This window comes from Cryptosporidium bovis, assembly GCF_009768925.1.
Source record: "Cryptosporidium bovis isolate 45015 chromosome Unknown contig_28, whole genome shotgun sequence".
Taxonomy (NCBI): Eukaryota; Apicomplexa; class Conoidasida; order Eucoccidiorida; family Cryptosporidiidae; genus Cryptosporidium; species Cryptosporidium bovis.
This window is the reverse complement of record NW_027125012.1, coordinates 1-19,345: the sequence shown is the minus strand read 5'-3', so window position 1 is coordinate 19,345 and position 19,345 is coordinate 1. Positions and strand designations below refer to the sequence as shown.

General features: G+C 29.6%; 5 protein-coding genes across 5 annotated transcripts; 1 reads left to right on the top strand and 4 right to left on the bottom strand.

Moving 5' to 3' along the window:
- Positions 1–20: 20 nt before the first annotated feature.
- On the bottom strand, positions 21–2,582 carry FG379_001979 (uncharacterized protein; the record flags this gene model as incomplete). Its single annotated transcript, XM_067327582.1, has 1 exon — positions 21–2,582. The coding sequence occupies one exon, from the start codon at positions 2,580–2,582 to the stop codon at positions 21–23; it is 2,562 nt and encodes an 853-aa protein (XP_067184627.1).
- A 444-nt stretch (positions 2,583–3,026) lies between these two features.
- On the bottom strand, positions 3,027–7,979 carry FG379_001968 (ABC transporter; the record flags this gene model as incomplete). The annotated part of the gene is made up of 1 exon (XM_067327571.1): positions 3,027–7,979. One exon carries the CDS (start codon positions 7,977–7,979, stop codon positions 3,027–3,029), a length of 4,953 nt encoding a protein of 1,650 aa, XP_067184616.1.
- A 604-nt stretch (positions 7,980–8,583) lies between these two features.
- FG379_001957 (uncharacterized protein) lies at positions 8,584–11,352 on the bottom strand (the record flags this gene model as incomplete). Its single annotated transcript, XM_067327560.1, has 1 exon — positions 8,584–11,352. The coding sequence occupies one exon, from the start codon at positions 11,350–11,352 to the stop codon at positions 8,584–8,586; it is 2,769 nt and encodes a 922-aa protein (XP_067184605.1).
- Positions 11,353–11,869: 517 nt separating this feature from the next.
- FG379_001946 (SF II RNA helicase) lies at positions 11,870–14,137 on the top strand (the record flags this gene model as incomplete). Its single annotated transcript, XM_067327549.1, has 1 exon — positions 11,870–14,137. The coding sequence occupies one exon, from the start codon at positions 11,870–11,872 to the stop codon at positions 14,135–14,137; it is 2,268 nt and encodes a 755-aa protein (XP_067184594.1).
- A 1,758-nt stretch (positions 14,138–15,895) lies between these two features.
- Positions 15,896–18,550, bottom strand: FG379_001935 (uncharacterized protein; the record flags this gene model as incomplete). The annotated part of the gene is made up of 1 exon (XM_067327538.1): positions 15,896–18,550. One exon carries the CDS (start codon positions 18,548–18,550, stop codon positions 15,896–15,898), a length of 2,655 nt encoding a protein of 884 aa, XP_067184583.1.
- Positions 18,551–19,345: the final 795 nt, after the last annotated feature.

Genomic DNA, 19,345 nt, shown 5'->3' with positions numbered 1-19,345 from the left:
ATAAAACAATAAGTGTACCATTATGATAAAAAATAACCATTAAAAGCAACAGAGGAAAATAACTGATCAGTTAACACAATAATGTTATATTCTTGATTATTATTTTCTTTTTTCAAAAAACTTGCTAATTTTTCAATCTCAAGTACTTCGTAAATTGACACATTACCTATTATATTTATAATTATAGTTTTATTGCAACTATTATTGCTATTTTTTATTCTGGTTATATTTAAGTCTGATAGTAAGAAGTCATCGTGATCCTGTAGATTACATTCATCTTTGCTAGTTGTAATTAAATTCAATAATATTTGTGATATAAGCGTTGAAAATTCCTGTGAATAATTGTCTTTTTTCGGTAACAATGAGGACAATTGAAAATTTCTATATTCTTTGTTTTTTAGTATGCTTCTTGAATTTCTTATATCATTTAATTTTAACTTAATTTTACCATTTGATGATGTATTACTGGTGCTGCAATGGGATAACTTGCAATCAGGTCCCTCATAACTTGAACATGAAATAGCCAGTGACAATATCTTATTATAACAATCATTTTTATCTGAACAATAAACGTTATTACTTGTTAATATGTTTTCAAATGAAGAAGTTGTAAATTTCTTTTTAATATCCTTTACAAATATAGAATTATATGAATCTATCTTTTCTACCGGAAATATTTGTAACAAGAAAATATGCAATATTCCCAAAAACAAGGTTGCGTCTGTACTTAGGTTATCCAATTCATTTTCAAAGACACTTTTGTCATAGTTTTCAAACTTAACCAAAATGTTGGTAACAGAATCTGGCAATAACTTTGTTCTTATGTCCAATAATAAATTTATTATTTCTTTTATTATATCACATTCTTCAGATATATCATCGCAATCATCAGCAATTAAAAGATCATTTTTAACATCAATAATATTATCGTTAATTATTTCATTGTAATATATATAGTGCAAGTATTTTTTGATTGTATTTAAAAATAATCCTCTTTTTTTACTTATTTTTAGTGAGTCAATATTATATTGTATATCTAACAATCGGTTCCAAAACAATTTTGTATAATTTGATTGCTTTATTTTTGAAAGTATGTACAACCATGAATTACTGCCGAATAATTTATTATTTATTTTAAATAAAGATTTAATTTTTGATATTATACTTTGTTTTTTCGCATATGTAAATTCTCTTTCACCTGACCTTAGCAATATTTCCAAATCTTCTAATGACGAAATGAATTTATATGATAGTACCGGATAGTTTTCCGACAATAAAAAATCTTTTTGAAGTTTGTCTGGATCTAACATTATCGATAAATACATTGGATTTGTTATTTGTTCCATCTGCTTTTCATAACTATCTTCAGGAGCATCATTTTTCTTATATGAATCACTGCCGCTGCCATTTTCTTCTCTAAAATATTCCAAATTTTTATTCATCAATTCATCCATATAATCAATTATGCCGTCATCAAATCTTGTAAATATACCCTCGTCACTTATATTCATATTCTTAATTGGTGAATATATGGGTGATATTAAATCCATACTCCTATCCATAAATAATATTGTTATTTCAGTTGAATCAGATTCTTTTTCATTTTCAACACAGAAATTCTTCATGTTTCTCAATATCTCATGATAACTGTTGTAAAATGTATTTGATACTATTTTTGAGCTTGGCCCTACTGACAATAAATTTATATTTACTTTACTTAAACTAACATTATTAAATTCCTGAAAAATAAACGTTATTATTTTTAAAACATGTTTTGAGTGCCTTAATTTTAATTCGTGTGGTAAATTATCTATGTTAAGCAAATTTATATTCTTCTTCACATTATCTATACTAAACAACTTTGGCATTACATATTTACTATTAATTCTTCTTTCAATATTTATTTCGTTATATATATCATCCAAGTCAGACACTAATATAGGATTCAACAGCTCTGTATATTCAGTACACGTGCACATTGATGATATCACCTTATTATTAAATAACTCACTGCCGTCGCAATAAAATATATTCTTCAAATTTAGCTCCTTTATTTTTATTGCAGTTTTGCCTTTCTGTTCCATATTTATAAACTCCTTTATGTTATCAAAGTCAAAATTCGTTATGCTCCTGTTATTGTATTCGTATTCCAACATACCCATTATTTTCGTATATTCAACATGTATCTCCGAGCTGTAAGGCAAAAATATATTTATATTAGCTATGGATACTCCTATTTCCTCTATTTTCTTTAATGCCGTCATTATATCACCAAATACATCTATTAAAGGTTCCTGAGTTATAAATGTTATACTATTTATTTTTGTGTTCCAGTTTGATGACATTGTTTTTACACTTTCATCTATATTCTCCCAATTTAAACAAAATATATCGAAATCCAATAGACCTGAAACCACATCTCTTATTAATAAACACTGTTCTACTTGTTTTGAAGACAATATCAGGTCAATTTCATCAATTTTTTCATTGCTATAATCCTGCAGTCCTTCATTTTCTGTTAATATATCAATATACTCATTTTTGATTTCTTTAACCAAACTTGAAACATCTTCTAAAACCATCAAAATTAACTCTAGATAATAGTAATCAACAAAATTATGCTGTGCTCTACTGCTATATCACAATTTAATACCGACTATTAAAAATAAATAACTTTCTTGTTTTTGTAACAATTTAACTTATTTTGTATTTAAAAAAATACTCTTGACAGACACCAGGCGGTAATACCTTTTTTCACTCAACCTGCACCACAAACTCCGCAATAAACAAACAAAAATAATAAAGTGCATGCATGCAATTATGTGGACAAAATTTAAAATAAAAAGAAAAAATGAATTAATATATCCGTTAAGCTACAAAAAAAGATAGGGAGCTTCCGTTTGTTTTAATACAAAAGTAAAAATATACTGCAGCCCCCAATTGGCAAAGTTTTTGTATATTTTAATACAAAGACTTTGAATATTAAATTGACAAGTACGTTAGTAAAAGAATTTGCAGCTAAAAAGTCACTTTTTGTTCTTTAAAAGTAAAAAATCCGCCAATAATTCTTGACTATTTACTTGCGAAAATGAGCATTCTGCCACCTTTGAACCATTTGATAATAACCATATTTTATTACAAAATTTGAGCGACTTATAATTATGTGCAACAATAAATACAATACAATGCTTCATATACTTGGAAATCATTTCCTCGACCTCTAAGTATTGGTTATCCGATGAACTATCAATACGTATAGAAGATGAAGAATTTTTTAGATAGTTACCACCATAATTGTTAAAACTATTAATTGGAATCTTATTCGAAAACTCCTCTGGCGGTTCATCTACCAATATAATCTTGTATTTTAATCTATGTATAAATAGCCTGGCTAAGGCAAGTTGACGTAAGTGTTTCTGCGTAAATTTATTGCGAGATCCTCCCAAACTCGATTTTCTTCGTTTACTTGAAGAATTAGCAGATGCACCATTGTCTATTTTAGCATAAAGTGGGCTTACATTGTTAATAGACAAAAGAGTGTTCTCAAGACCACATGTTACAATGCCGTCCCAAATTAATCTATCATCCTTTATCTCATCAAAGGGATCTAAAAACTTACGAATAGTCCAACCATCAAATCCTATTGAATTTTGTGGTAGAACGCCAATATATTCATTTTTGTTTGATCTCATTTCACGATTATACATCCATACGCCATCTAAAAACACCAAACCACTACTTATAGGTGTCAAACCCAATATGGAGTTTAAAAATGTTGTTTTGCCACTACCAGTTCTTCCAATAATTCCAATACATTCACCGTAATTAACAAATTCATTATTTAACCCAATACCCAATGAATTGTCCTCGTATTCAACTCTTAATTCATGTATATTTAATCCTTTTCTTGACAATATTGATGGTTTACTTAATTTGAATTCTTCATATGACGAATTGTGATATTCCTCATTGAATTCTTTCTTCTTCGATGTCTCTAAATCCTTCAAGAACAATGATACTCTCTCAACGGCGCACATTGACTTTTCCAATGATGTAAAAGCAGTAAATGAGTCATTTATCAATGGAGCATATGACATTGCATATATGAGTGCAAGACCCCAAGCACCTTCAGTTACCTTACCAATGCTAGATGACCTTAGGAATCCTATATTGATACCAAAATAATCAAATATTATTGGTATTACTGTAATGCATGCTGTTAAAGGTAACATAAGTAGCTGCATCCTTACGCTTATCCATTGTGATGTACTAAACCTCATGAACTTTATCTTCTGTAGACTGTCAATGCAATACAAATTCCTAGCCAAATAAACATTCTCACATCTAAACGCACGAATTATAGGGCCTCCCATTAACGCTTGTGTATAAATATTACACACCGGTGTATGTGCCGTCAAGTTTGACATAAATAGTTCTCTAGATGTGTGCCTAAAGTACTGAAATAACCAATACCATGCAAAACAACATATTGGTGGTATTAATAGTAGCAACCACGGAAATACATATATTATAAATCCACCCCTTATTGTGATTTCCAACACTATTGATATAAAGGAACATATTTTAAACATTGTACTTTTATCTATTGTTGTCATATCTAAACAAAAACGATTTATTATTTGTCCATTTGTGTTACGATCGAAAAAGTCCAAAGATGTGTTCAAAACACTTCTTAACATTTCATTATGTATCACATTCGCTGCCTTTATGCTACCATATACTTGAAGTGATTTCAATATTAATGTTACTGTTATCGCAATTAAAAATACAGTTATTAAGCCATATAAATATCCTTTATTTAAATCAATACTGTTTTTTATAGTCCGCTGACCGTTAGTAAATTCAGGAGAATGCAGTGATGGTGATAAGGTAGTTGTAGAAAAGACCTTGTTAGTAGTTTCAGCATTTATTATAGAGGATGTTTTACTTCCACGTGAAGTGAAACCTGTCCATTCTACTAATACAAGATCTTGACCATTTTCAAATAGTATACTGACTGCTATCAATATTGAAAGAAATATGAATAAAGTAACACCAACTTTTGAAATATACCATTTATACAATCTAAATGGAATAGTTCTACGACCAGTCTCATCCTGGAAACCTACAATTTCTTCGCAGTAAAAGTCCAATGATGAATAACTCTCGTATTTCTTGTTTTTATTTATCTTTACGCTAGAATCTGATTTATTTTTATCTTTGTCAATAGAATAACATCTTTTTCTTAATTCTGGCCTTTCTGAAACTTCTATAATACCATTACTAATAGCACCACTGGAATTACCGTCAGCAACTGTAATAGTAGCGTCCAAATTACTATTATCACCAATGTTCGAAATTAACGAGTAGTCATTACTACCTACTCCAGTTCCATTACTACTTAAATCGCTTATATCGTCACCCAATACTCTTCCATTGTTATCATTGAGTTTCATTTCATTAATATGATTTAATTTGAATGAGTCATAATCTTCAATTAACTCTACTATATTAACGTCCTCTTTTTGACAGATATTCCAAATATTTAATTTCACCCCAAACTTTTCGTCCAATTCACTCTTTGATAATTTTTCGTCAAGTAGACAAAACAATACTGTCTTATTTAATATCATTACGGTTGAATATTCGTTTCCCACTAGCAAACCATCACTCGAGTTAAACAAATTATAAAATATTTTTCTGGCTACGTTCGGATCTAGTGAAGTGAAAATATCATCAAATAAAAATAATCTCGTATCAAACTTAATATTATTCTCACTATTAACGCAGTTATTTTCAATATTATTATAATCCTCCTTGTCCGTTATAAAACCATATAGTGCTCTGGCCAATGTCAATCTCGATCTTTGACCTCCAGACAATACGTGGCCACCATCATCTAACAATCTTAAATCACCCTCTTGCCATTGTAAAAAATCTTCCTTAAGTAGACACGATTCAACTACTTTTTGATAACGTTTCCCATTATATGGTCTCTCAAATAATATTACTGATCTTATTGTTCCTATTGGTATCCAAGGTTCCTCACTACAATAACCTATTGTGCTATCTTGATTATTCAAGAACCTTATACCCTTTTTTGAATATATCTCACCTAAAATCCCACATAATAATGTACTCTTACCAGATCCCGTACCACCTACTATTAAATGACACGAATTACCTACTATCTTCATTTCTGGAACACACAACTTAAATTTGTTTATATATTCATCATCCTTGGACTCCCAATTGTACTCCAATCCGCTTAAATAAACATTGATGTTGCTATCTTGTGCTCTAACCGGCAGAATTTCGTCCGAAATATGAAGATCTTTTAAATCTATTGCTGTGCTGTTATTAATAGTCGATATTTTCGGTATGAATGGTGTTCTCTCGTCCTTTTGACCTTCTCTAAAAACATCAACACTTAATTTATCACACTCTAGTTCACTATTTACCGAATCATCGTTATCTGAATAACCTAAATGGTAACTAAATCTCTTCAGAGATATCCAACCTTCAATAACCATATTTAACGAGCTTGGAATCGAACGAAGTATTCCTGCAACGTAATTTATTACTTGTATTAGTGGTATTATATCAGAAGCCTTAAAGTCCAATTCTTTTAGTGAACTAGAACTTAAATTATCTCCAGTTGATAGTCCAAATATATTAAGGGCATTTCTAGTATGATAAATCATGATAGCAACCACTGATCCTGAAATTGCCATTCTGAAGAATATATTTGACAATATGGAAAATAAGATGATATTACACAAACATACTATTTCCCTTCTTCTAACATTAAGTACACTTTCCTCCGCAAATGGAGACCAACCCAGTATCCTAATCCCTCTTACCTTGCTCAATACTTCATGTAGCTTACCCAAACGTTTATCCCTCCAATATAACAATGGTCCCTTTAATAATGCTGACAAAACGTCAACAATTATCATTAATATTATCATTGTAATCATCAATATCACACCTGGTATTGCTGACTCGCCTATATTCTTATACATTAAAAGAGATGCCACTAAAAGTCTAAAAGGAAGAAGAATAAAGTGTGTCATTGCCATAATTAGGTCCTCTATGTCATCTACATCAACCATCAACAAATTAAAGGCATTTGTTGAGGATGTATAGTTAACATTAATCACACCATCACTGCCCTCTTTATTATTAACATCACTGTAATCGTTATCACTTTCTGATTTAATGTTTGTTCCTATATCAAGGCATACATTATCTCTTGCCAATTCTTTATCAATTTTATTTACATCGACCTTTGTTTCTTCTAAATTAATTATTTCTTTACCATTAGCCAAGACATTCCTAACGCATGACTTATTCTCCAATAAATTCTTAAAAATAGAAGTTTTCAAACATGTTTGTATTCTTAATACAACCCTAGATTCCCAAAAATTGAATTGCGTGTTTATATAAACATGCACTAAGTGAAAAAATAACAATAAGAAAGCATTCTTAAAACCACTGTTAACTGCTTTCATTTTTTCTTTCGACAAACCAATTTTTTCTGCATTGCTCTCAAACTCCTTGTATTCTATAAAACAACGAACCACTGTATTATATAAATATTGGCAAATCTCCCAAGAACCCTTTAACGTTATTAGCATTATCAATTGGCCATATAAACACTTCCAAAGTGCTCTTACAACCAACACTTTGCGGTCGAATGATGACATTTTTTTTATCCTCTCATTTTCTATTGCGTTCTCAAACATTTTATACCAATATTCCGTACTATCTGAGTCTGGGAGATCAGGTAATATATTTGAAGGGAGTGATCTCTTTGATCCCAAATATACCCATTTCGTAACCCATGAAAATTGAAGATATGAATACGAAAAACTCAACCAACCTTGATTTTTCTTCTTTGAAATGGGATTCTCTCTAGAATACAACTTTTCATCAATAAATTTTCCCTCATTCTTTAAGGACCCAACACTACCCATCTCTTTTCCTCCTTCTTGCTATTTAGAATTAGACTTACTTGAATTTAAAAAAGGTATGTAGATATATATGTACGTATATAACAAAATTTTAAATCATTTATAATAAACTGATTAACAAAATGGCAGCCAGTAATTAAAAAAATGTAGCTCTTTTTATTATATGGTATTCAAACTATAATAAATGTATGCCCTTCCCTTCTTACATGAAAATCATTAAGAAATTAAAAAGAAAATTACAACCTGTAAAAATGATTAAATCAAACCTTATTTAATTCTCAATAGCTTGTTATATCCTTGTCTCCAACTTTTTTCCTAAACTTTTCAACGATGAAATGGGTTTGGGATTCAAAAAAGGATTAGGCGCCATAAGAGTGTAATTTAATAGATGATATATTACACATGAAATTTATAGAATAAACGATCCAAAAAATAACTAAAAAAAGTGTGAATGAGTCTCGACAATATTTTTACAACCAAAGTGATACCACCACTTTGTTTGAAGGCTAAGCGAGTTTGAACTCTAAGTCCCAATAATTTTAAATATATATATTTTTACCACATTTTATCTACCAAAATTATTTTATTACCGCCTTTTAGAGGTCATTTAACTAAAAGTAACACAGGATTTTATTTGGTTTATAATTTCGAGGCAATTATTGTCCTTTTCAAAATCCCCATTCTTAACGAGCCAATTGATTATTTCGTTAACTATATTGTTAGTGCACCTGTCACCTTTGAATGAATTGCTACACTTTTGCATAATATTGAATGCTAGTATGTATAGCGATTTCCTTATAGTTGGATCATGAAACAGTGAATTTTCCTTTGTGTTTATTTGAAATATAATTTCAACTCCAAAAGTGGAAATCTGATTTGTGTGAATGTTATTTATGGATGTATTTAAAATTATATTGTTGAATAGTTCCAAATAAGTTATAAAAAATATATTTGGGACTTTTTCATGTTGAATTCCTTGCGATTGTTCTATAATCTCTACTAAATATCTGGCTAGATTTGATGACCACATCAATGAATATTGATCAAATAGATTGATTATTACTTTCTCTTTTTTTCTTTTCAATGAACATGAAACTATGTGTTTATTGCCTTTGCTTTTTTCGTCGTCTTCTTTGTGATTTGCTAAACTTTTACAAGCCAAAATTAAAGAATTTAATAATAAAATTTTTGTATCCATTGGAATAGAATTATGAATATTACATGCATAATCGATAATATTAATAGTTATGCAATTATTCTTTAATTCTATTATTTTTGATATTACTAACAAAGATGTGTATCTTAATTCCTTTTCATTGAAAGATATAAGCTTATTAACTAGTGGAAGAATGATATATTCATAATTTGACCTATCCCATTTTATGTTCAATAGTAGATCATTCAATATTTTGAGCAAAATTTCTTCCTTATTTGAAATTTGCGAAGATTTTTTATCATCAGTATAAAAAGCTATTAAATCATACGAATTAATAACGATTTTCGACTGAATTATTCTGTCATCTTCTTGGTCAAAAATTAAACGGCTAATTTGGTTAGATTTTGTTGAGTCTTTTTTTTTAATGCTTGGAGCATTATCCCAAAAAACATCATCATTATCATAATCATTTTGTTTGCTTCGAACATCACATAATTCTTTATTACCCAATTCATTATTGTCTTCTTTTGAATCATCATCTGCCATATTTCCATCTGTTTTCTCTTGGTGAATAATTACAATGTCCTTATCATTCACATTTCTGTTTGAAATAATAATTGTATTAGTTGAATGCTTCAGATGAAATAAATGCTTCCTTTTTATAGAATCGTCTAAAGAATTTAATTCATCAAACTTTGGATTTTCTTCTGTAGTTAAATAACCACTTTTTTCGTCAGTTTGTTCATTTGGTGGAAATAGTGTAGTTAAAATGTTGAAGTAAAATTCGCCCAAATACATCGAAGAATAACGTACTATTGGATCAATGCTTTTAAGTCTTAATTGCATTCCATTTGAAACAAATTTATATTGATCTAACAACAACTCAGATACAACTTTATTTAGATTATTTGTTGAGCTTTCAATAAATAAAACAATTGATATTAATCTAATTATTAACACAGATAGATTATATGAATCTTTTTCTGAATCACAATTCAACTCCCATTTTTGAAGCAAAGTCTTTAAAAGATTTTTATAAAATTCAAAGTAAGCAATAAACTTTTCACAAAACACGTCTATTATTCCATCATTTTCGTTCTTTCTTTCTTTGTCCATTCTTGCCTTAAAATACATCATATAGTCAAATTCACCTTTAAGAAATTTATTACCTTCCACATAGTTTCTGCTTAATATATTGAATATTGAGATATCTAGAAAAGTAATGCACAAATTTAGAGACAATTTCTCTTCAAATAAGGTATATGTGCAAATTTCGTTGCCATTATTAACTATACAGTAGTCTACAATTGCAGAAAGCAAATTTAGTGTTAAGTTTTTATCTGGTAAATCTATGACCACAACTCTTTCGTTAATTATAGTAATGTTCATTTCTTCTAATTGTTTCAGTAATTTCAATATAAACTTTTCTATCATTTTTTTGTCTTCATTACAAGTTAAAAGTTTGTTTAAATTTAGAAAGACTTTCTTAACATCAAATTCTTTATCTTTAAGGCCATAATATGTATTTAAATTTATAATATCAATAAATAATATACACAAATTTTTGCAATAGCCTCTCATAAACATTCTCTTAAATAAATATCTAAAAAAATTAATGTATTTATTATCAAAATCACTATTTTCTTTATTTATATTGTCCAAAGTTGATATCCATAAATAATTATAAAAAATATTATCTTGTAGTTCAAATGGTATGTATTCCTCTATAATAAATGAACTAACGCTATACTTAGAATTTAAAAAGGCTTCAACAATTATATTTATAGAAAAGAACGGTATTTTTAATATATTATTCAGCGTTTCAAAAATGAATTCCTCCTTGCCATTATTTAACTCTTCTTGAGATTTCGTATAATAGTAGTTCAATAGGTCATCGATGATGCTCTCATTTTTTATATATTCAGATAATATCACAAACTCTATAATAACTTTGTTATTCTTATTGCTCATATTATTTCTAATGCTTTCCTTGAATAGCTTAATTTGATCTGATATCATTTTCACGCGATTAACTACAATTAAAAAAATGAGTATCTTCGCATTTTCATTCTTTTTAACTATTAAGTCAATCATTTCAAGTGCCTCGTTTAATTCCAAATCAACTAATTCATTTTTATTAAATATCTCAAAAAACATTTTTAGTTCCAACCCGGCATATTTTAAGTTTTCTATTTCTCCTAAAATCGCCTTCTCATTCATATCTTAATATTATATCTAGAATTTTTCACTTTTGCTTAACTTTATTAATATTATTATTTTTTACTTTAAGTCATTTTTTACCGGTATGGAAATATTAAAAAAATAGTCATGCTAAAAAAATTTTCTATACCGGTATTTAATAAAAAATTATCCACATAATTTGCGTTAATAACCAGCCAGCAAAGTAATCACAGTAATAGCAATAGTGGTAATATGTAAAAGAAAGTACAGGAATAACCTTCTAGTCTTCTAAATAACAGAATAAAGAAGGGAAGCAAAGGAAGGAAGTTAAAATTAGTGTTATTTACTGTAGAGGAGAATAAAAGAAGAAATTAAGTGGATTAATGACATTGCAACCTTAGGCAAAAGTTTGGAACAGAAAAAAATAATGAAAAGTAGTTGAAATCATTAAGAGGTGACATAATAAACAATAATAAAGCATTATTTCATCTTTAATACTAATCGTCTACTGTTTGTGCCTATTTCTTTATGTACATTATTATTGAATAGGCATTAAATGATAGATACTATTAAAAAAATTAAAAAAGTGGGTAATAAGGATAATGGAAAATGGGTACAATCTTCTTTAAAAAATTTTGTACATGAATCAGGAGAGAATAAAAATAAAGTTAACGAAAATGAGGATTATTATAATTCTGAGGATGAGAGAATGACAAAAATAAAAGAAATAGAAGAGAACATAAGAATGGAAAGGATGGAGGAATTTAATTTAAATGAGTTGTTTGAAAAATACAGATTAAAAATTTGCAAAATTAGAGAAAAAAGTAAAAATTGCACTCAAGATATAATTGCATATAGGGATGAGATAGTTAATGCTTTAAAATGGTGTTTAAATGAGATAAGGATACCTGGATATAGAGTAGGTCAAGAGGAGGTAATACACAAATTAGTTTGTGATAGAAAAGATGTTGTATTAATACTGCCAACTGGAGGTGGAAAGTCACTAACATATCAGTTACCGAGTTTATTGAGAGAATATCAAAAGAAGGTGAAGGAAATACCACCATTGAGCAAAGGAATGGTAACAGTGGTTGTGAGCCCATTAATAGCGTTAATAGAAGATCAGATAAATTCACTTAAAAAATGGGGAATAAAGTCTAATGGCTTAAGTATGGCAATAGTGCAAAAAAACGATGGGAATATATCTGCAAACAAAGCTTTGGAGGAATTATATGTAGATTTGAGTAGAAAAACACCACAAAACGGTATAATATACATAACTCCAGAAAGCTTCGGTACAGAGAAAGTTTTGAATTGTTTATATAACTTGTATTTAAATAATAATTTGTTTTGTTTTGCAATAGATGAAGCACACTGTATAAGTGAGTGGGGCCACGATTTTAGAGTTGCTTATAGAAGGCTCGGCAATATAAAGAGTATGTTTTCAGATATTCCAATATTAGCTTGCACAGCAACAGCATCTCCAAAGGTTCAAAAGGATATATTGAATGTATTAAAATTAGTTGATCCATATATATCAATAAATTCGTTTAACAGACCAAATATACACTATACTGTGTATAATATAGATAATAATGATTATTTAAGTAGTCTGTCGCAGGAGGAGATAATACTAAATAGTGTGTTGTACATGAATGAGTATTTTAGTAAGTTGAACAAAGGTAATGAGTTTAATAGTGCTTCCGAAAATGCGAATAAAAAAGTTAGCAATAAAATAATGGGAATTGTATACGTAAATAAAAGAAAGTCAAGTGAGATACTGTCCAAATACTTGAATGACAATGGAGTAACTAGTAAGTGTTACCATGCAGGTTTGTCGCTAAAATTGAGAACGGAGATACAAAATGATTGGTTAGATGATAAGATACAAGTATTGGTTGGAACAATAGCGTTTGGTATGGGAGTGCATAAATCGAATGTGAGATTTGTAATACATTCATCTATTCCAGATAGTATAGACTCATATTATCAACAAAGTGGAAGAGCAGGGCGTGATTCAGAATACTCAAGGGCTATGTTGTTTTATAGTAAAAAGGATATACAAACGTTAAATTGTATCAAAAGAAAATCATTACAGTATTTATATTTAAGGTCTGAAGAAAAAGCTAATCAGTCATATGAAAAATATCAAGACAACTTAAACTCAGTAATTGAGTTTGCTAGATGCAATAATAGATTAGAAGACACAAATTATTATGAAAGTATTGATTGCAATAATGAAAATAACAATAAAACGCAAAATCCAATTAATTACCAATTAAACTTAAATAAATATGGTGAATGCAGAAGAAAAAATCTTTTAGGATACTTTGGTGAGAAATATTACACTGATAAAAATAAAAGTGATTATAATTGTTGTGATGTGTGTGACAGTAAATACAACAAGGAGAGATTAGAGTATTCTTTTCTAAATTACATATCAATAAATAACGTAGTAAATAATAAATACGAAAACAATTCCTATTATAATAACAAAACCAACGATAAATTTGATTACAAATACGAATATGATAATTACAATAATAATAACGAAAATAAAAGTTGTTACGATAATTTTACTACAGCAAAATCAATTATGATTAAAAAAAATAGTTCAAATACAAAGTTTGTATCTGCACTAACCTTTAATGATAAACTTAAAAAACAAGGGATTAGTTACTTGGACAGACTCAAGATATTGGAGGAAGAGGAAAACAAAATGGAGATAAATGAAAACTCCCAAGATGATGGTATTGACAATAGCTCTGCTGGCATTTTCAAGGCTATAAAAAACTCAATGGGTAAAAAAAGGCCTTTAATATAACTTACATTGTTAAATTACAAAATTATCGCTGAAAATATAAATTTAATAAGATCTATATAACATTTTACTGTACAAAAACAAAAACCGAATGAATCTGGCATTAAAGGAAGACGCCACTTTTATAATTATTATTGGTATTACAATCGCCATTAATTACTCCATACTTGAACTGAATTTATGTGAAAGCTATGTATAAGATATACAAACACATTTTATTAACTGAAAAAGAACTATAGCAGTGTGGCTACGTTACAGTTTACTGCCACTCTTCACTCCCCACTATGGCTTATTAAAAATGAATCTGTTCACAAATATATATGTACTTCTTAATATTGAAGAAGTGACGAAGATAAAAAATTCAGTGTTTTGTGTTAGACAGGAAGTTAAAACTTTCTCTTTGAACGTCTCAAAGAATGGAATACTTTATATTCAGAGAAAAATTGATCAAGAAAGAGGCATTTCAAACTATGATTTATTGGTCAAAGTAGTTTCTAACCCAGAGGAACTGGCAACCTTCCATTTGAATGACAGTTATTTAACTATACCAATTAGTCCTTAAGGTGTGGTTATGGCTTCTTATTTCGTTATTTTGGGAGGAAGGAAAAACAAAAATGGGGCAGTAATTTACCATTTTACTATCATAGTTCATCTTTTTCCTTCAATCACTCACAAAACTCTGCTTTTTTCTTTTAGTCTACCCAGTACCACCACACCTTTTTCATGATAAATTTAAATTAACTATTCACTGATATCTTGTGAATAAAAAAAAATCCTGCAAATACACAACTGTATATGCGTTAAAATATGCTGGTGAGAAGGTTGCCACTTAAATCAGAAACAATCTACCAAAAGTTTGACTAATTAATTTTGCAGGCAATTCATAGTCTTAATTCTACCCTATTGTCTACAAATGTGTACGCGAATGCAAAACCATGTTTCATTTAATAGTATACCGACTTAAAGAGCACTGAAAGTAGATGAATCATACAAACCGTGAATAAATATTAACACTAACTTTGCAAATTTATCGGAACTGACTCGTTTTTTTTGTAAAAAGATTCGGGAAGATGTTTCGGTATAATCACTTGTAAAAAGTTGATTTTGCAATAATTAATAAAGATTAATTATATTATTACTTTGGAATATTTAGTGGAATACTTGCGGATATTAAATCTCGTTTATTTCTTTTTTCTTACTATGAAAATCGGTTCAGTTTGAAAAAAACACGTTTTCTTGTTGAGCTTTGACACCATATTATTTTGAAAAACGTTTAATTTAATACAACCTTCATTTTATGTATAATTGTTTCTGAAATCGAAGGTTTTCAGCACTCTTTTGCTGTATCTTAAAATACCACTGCTTACCACACCCAGTTTGTTGTCACCATCGTTCTTATTACCATTTTCTTCTTTAAATTCATTGTGTGTAACTTCATCTCTAATAACATTATATTTGTTTTTGAGACAATAGCCAAAGTCATCTCCTGTTTCCCTTACTTTTTTTATTCTTTTACTTTACTTACATTCGTCATTATTCCCTTTCATTGTTTTACAGGTATATCGATTATTTTTGTACTATATTTATTTTCCTTGGATTCTTCCATCACAAAAATGTGATCTTTTCCGTCTAACACACCAGAATCCTCGAGTTTAATGTTTAGATATAACTTTGTCTACGATGTTATTATAACAAGCTACAATTCTAGTATCAAATTTACTTGATTCGTTTGTTATTATTCCTGTTATTAGATATGCTGCTTTATTCATGAATGTTTTTACTATTCTGAACGTAGTATTTGGACTTTCTTTTTTTCTTTTTGTTTTTCTTTTTTCTACTGGAATTATTTTTGCACAAATCAATAATCTTGTCACTTTCAAAATCCATATTATTACTTCCGTGAATAAGTTTGTCGTTTTTATGATTATCGCTAACCTCAGTATTACGATGTTTGCCATTATTATCGCAGTTATCTTCAACTCTGCTATCATTTCCATTTATGTCCGTGCCATCAACAAAGCCTTTCTTTTTAACTTCATTATCGTAATCACCAATACTGAAGCCAGCCAACCCCTTCATCAACAATCTCATAAGATAATCCTCACACTGTTGTTGATTACCTCCTTGCAATAATCTACTAGAGAGTTTGTTATACAAGGCTATTACCAATTCACAATTGCTACATCTTTTCACGGACATATTTGCTTCAGTGGAGTTAAATCCCAATCTCTCCTGTTCATCTGAGTTTCTCATTTCAAGGTTTAAATCTGCTTTCAATGAAGAATCAATGTTATTTACGCAATAACCACCATAATGATTTGCTTGAAATTGGTTAGGATGTTTATCGGGATAGTGGATGTGAGAAATACCATTACAAAAACATAGTCTTTTCAATTCATTGTCGTTGAAATGGTGGACGCCACTCCCACCGATGACATTTTTCATACCAAATGCACCATTTTTTCCGTATAACGATGTTTGAGTTGGATTTGGTATTTGTTCCTCCTTCGGTTCAAAATTAGTACCATGATTTTCATTATTACCAACAAAAACATTATTGTAAGCACCACAATATTCGTGACCTTGATTAATGCAATTACTCAGATGTAAACTATCATTAGAATTTGTATGAACATTGCCATAAATAACACCTCGATTTCCATCAGTATGACGATTGTAACGATAAATATTATTAAAATTAGGACCAAAATACTCCATATTAGTGTTGTTGCAATAAACTAGATTTCTCTGTGTGTGATTGCCAGTAGCAGTTTGAATATGATTAAAAACGCAGTTATCATCGGAAGAAAACAGCCTTGTCTGATGGCAATTACCACATCTACTGATCCCTTCATTACCATGGCCATAAACGCTGTTATCATTTACTTTTTCATCACTACTCCCATCAAACGATCCAAAATTACCCGAAAACCCAACTCCTTGTGGCAATACCATAGTAGGAGCTGAAAAACGAGAAATTGGGCTCACAAAATAATTGCTTCCCATTCTCGTGAACATTGCCGAATGTGGAAAATTCTGCGGAAAAACCTGGTAAGAAACATCATTTGTACCTGCACAGGTACCAAAACCTGTATCTATTGACGAAACTTGTGTTTCATGCGGATATCCGTAAACCATTTGTAATGGATATTGTTGCGTATTCAGAGTATAGTTATTAACATAATTCGGTCCAACGGGAAAGTTAATCTTAGATAAACCCTTTTTCTTTTTTTTTCTGTGTCTTCTGCTCTTTCTCGCACTTTTATTCACAATATGATTGCCATCAACATTCAAATTGAAGCCGTTTTCACCCTGTGGTGGTGGTATTGGAGCCTCCAACTCAAGAGTATCTCTACCACTGCTCATACCAATAGCTTCTGTTTTAGGGTAACTATGAGGCGCAATGACAACATTTCTCATTTCAGAATCAGTATCCATCTGAATCAAGCTATCCGAAGGAAGATGTGTTAAATTCTTTATTTGGAATTGCCTCAATTCTTGGTTGTCTTCCACAGTTATTCTAGAACGCTGTTCACAACTATTTGACATCATTGAAAGAAAACTTGCAATTTTATGCTCTGACTTTACCCCCACCTTGAGCTTCTTTCCACGAATACTTTGTTCTCTAAGCCAAAGAACAACTTTTTTAGTTAAATCCTCACTCGACAGTGTTATAAACCAAGTACCTTCTATCTCCTTCTTTACATTCAACACACAACCGTCGATTCCATCTCTTTTACCATTAAATTCCGCAATATGCGGGCAATTAATTAACAATTCGTAAATCTCCTCCCTGCAAATCGATGTGTCATCGTCCAAGTCACGCACTATCAATGTTGTTCTTCCCCCCTCCAACTTTGGCTTTACATGTATTCTCCTCGCTCCGTATCTCCCGACAAACTCACTCAACTCCTTCGATGCTCTACTTAAATCAACTTTACCCACCTCTTTTTCCGCATTAAAACCAAATGAAATTGTCTCTGCCTTTTTATTACAATCACCCATAACACAAATATCCAGTTGTGGGGAAATAGTTGCCGCCAGAACTATTGCATGCATTAATTCTTTATAATACATGGTGCTAGTAAATTCGTGTTTTATTGTGGATGAAACCACTCTAACTTCTTTATTCGAAGAGTTGTCGTTTTCCTCAGAACGTTCTTCATCTTTATTCCCAAATTCCTCTGGTTTACAATCAAATAATTTGTGCAGTTCATTTTCGAATTTTTTGAAATTTTTCAATTTAAGTATTGAGTCCAGGGATATACCCATTACCTCAGCGTCGAAATAAGAACGAATCGTGTCATTTCTCAGGATGTTTTCCCTACTTAACACTGTTTCCAATTCTGTTTTAAATTTGTGCAATAAAGTGACCATTTCACCAGTATTCTCTGAATTCCCGTTATTACTGCACATCTTTTTTACACGACCTATGCATATATTTACTCACTATTTGGGTGTTTGAGTAGGTTTTTAAGAAGTAAATTGTAATAATTAGTTACTTTGTTCTAATCAAAATGTTTATTGTTAAATATTTTTTTCTGTTCGTCATATGACATAATATTATTATTGGTTAAGAAAAATTTTTGTTACTAAAAACAATGATGCAAAAGTGTGTCTAACATATGTTATTATCATCAACTATATCTTTCTAATTAATATTTATTATTCTATTAATCACAAATGTTTATTTATGCTTACAGTAGAGTGCACTAACTATACCTATTATCAATACTATATTTATGACTATCTATTTAATATTACTTTTTTAATAATATTAATATTGTTGTTGTGTCGTTTGTTCTTATAACTATTCCTTTCAAATTCGTTAAAAAACATACATGTATGTATATATATAACCACCTATGTTAATTTATTTGTAGTTTCACTTTCTTGTGTATATATCTATCCAAATTAACCTTATCAAGGCTGAAAACAAACAAATCGCTGAATTCTGTGTTGTTATCTTAATCTCAATTATAATAAATCCAAATCACAACATCAATAGCACCACTTGTATTGTTAATATTACTATTGTATTATATTAATATCACACTATCCCACCTATTACTTTATTTCCTTAAAATATATCCTTAATGTATTCAATTTTAGATTGTTTTCCTTTTACCCCTCCCTCCCCTCCCCCTTCTCACCCCATTCCCCATTAAAGTAATTTTTTAAATTGGCAAAAATGCACTGCTTTTATTTCCT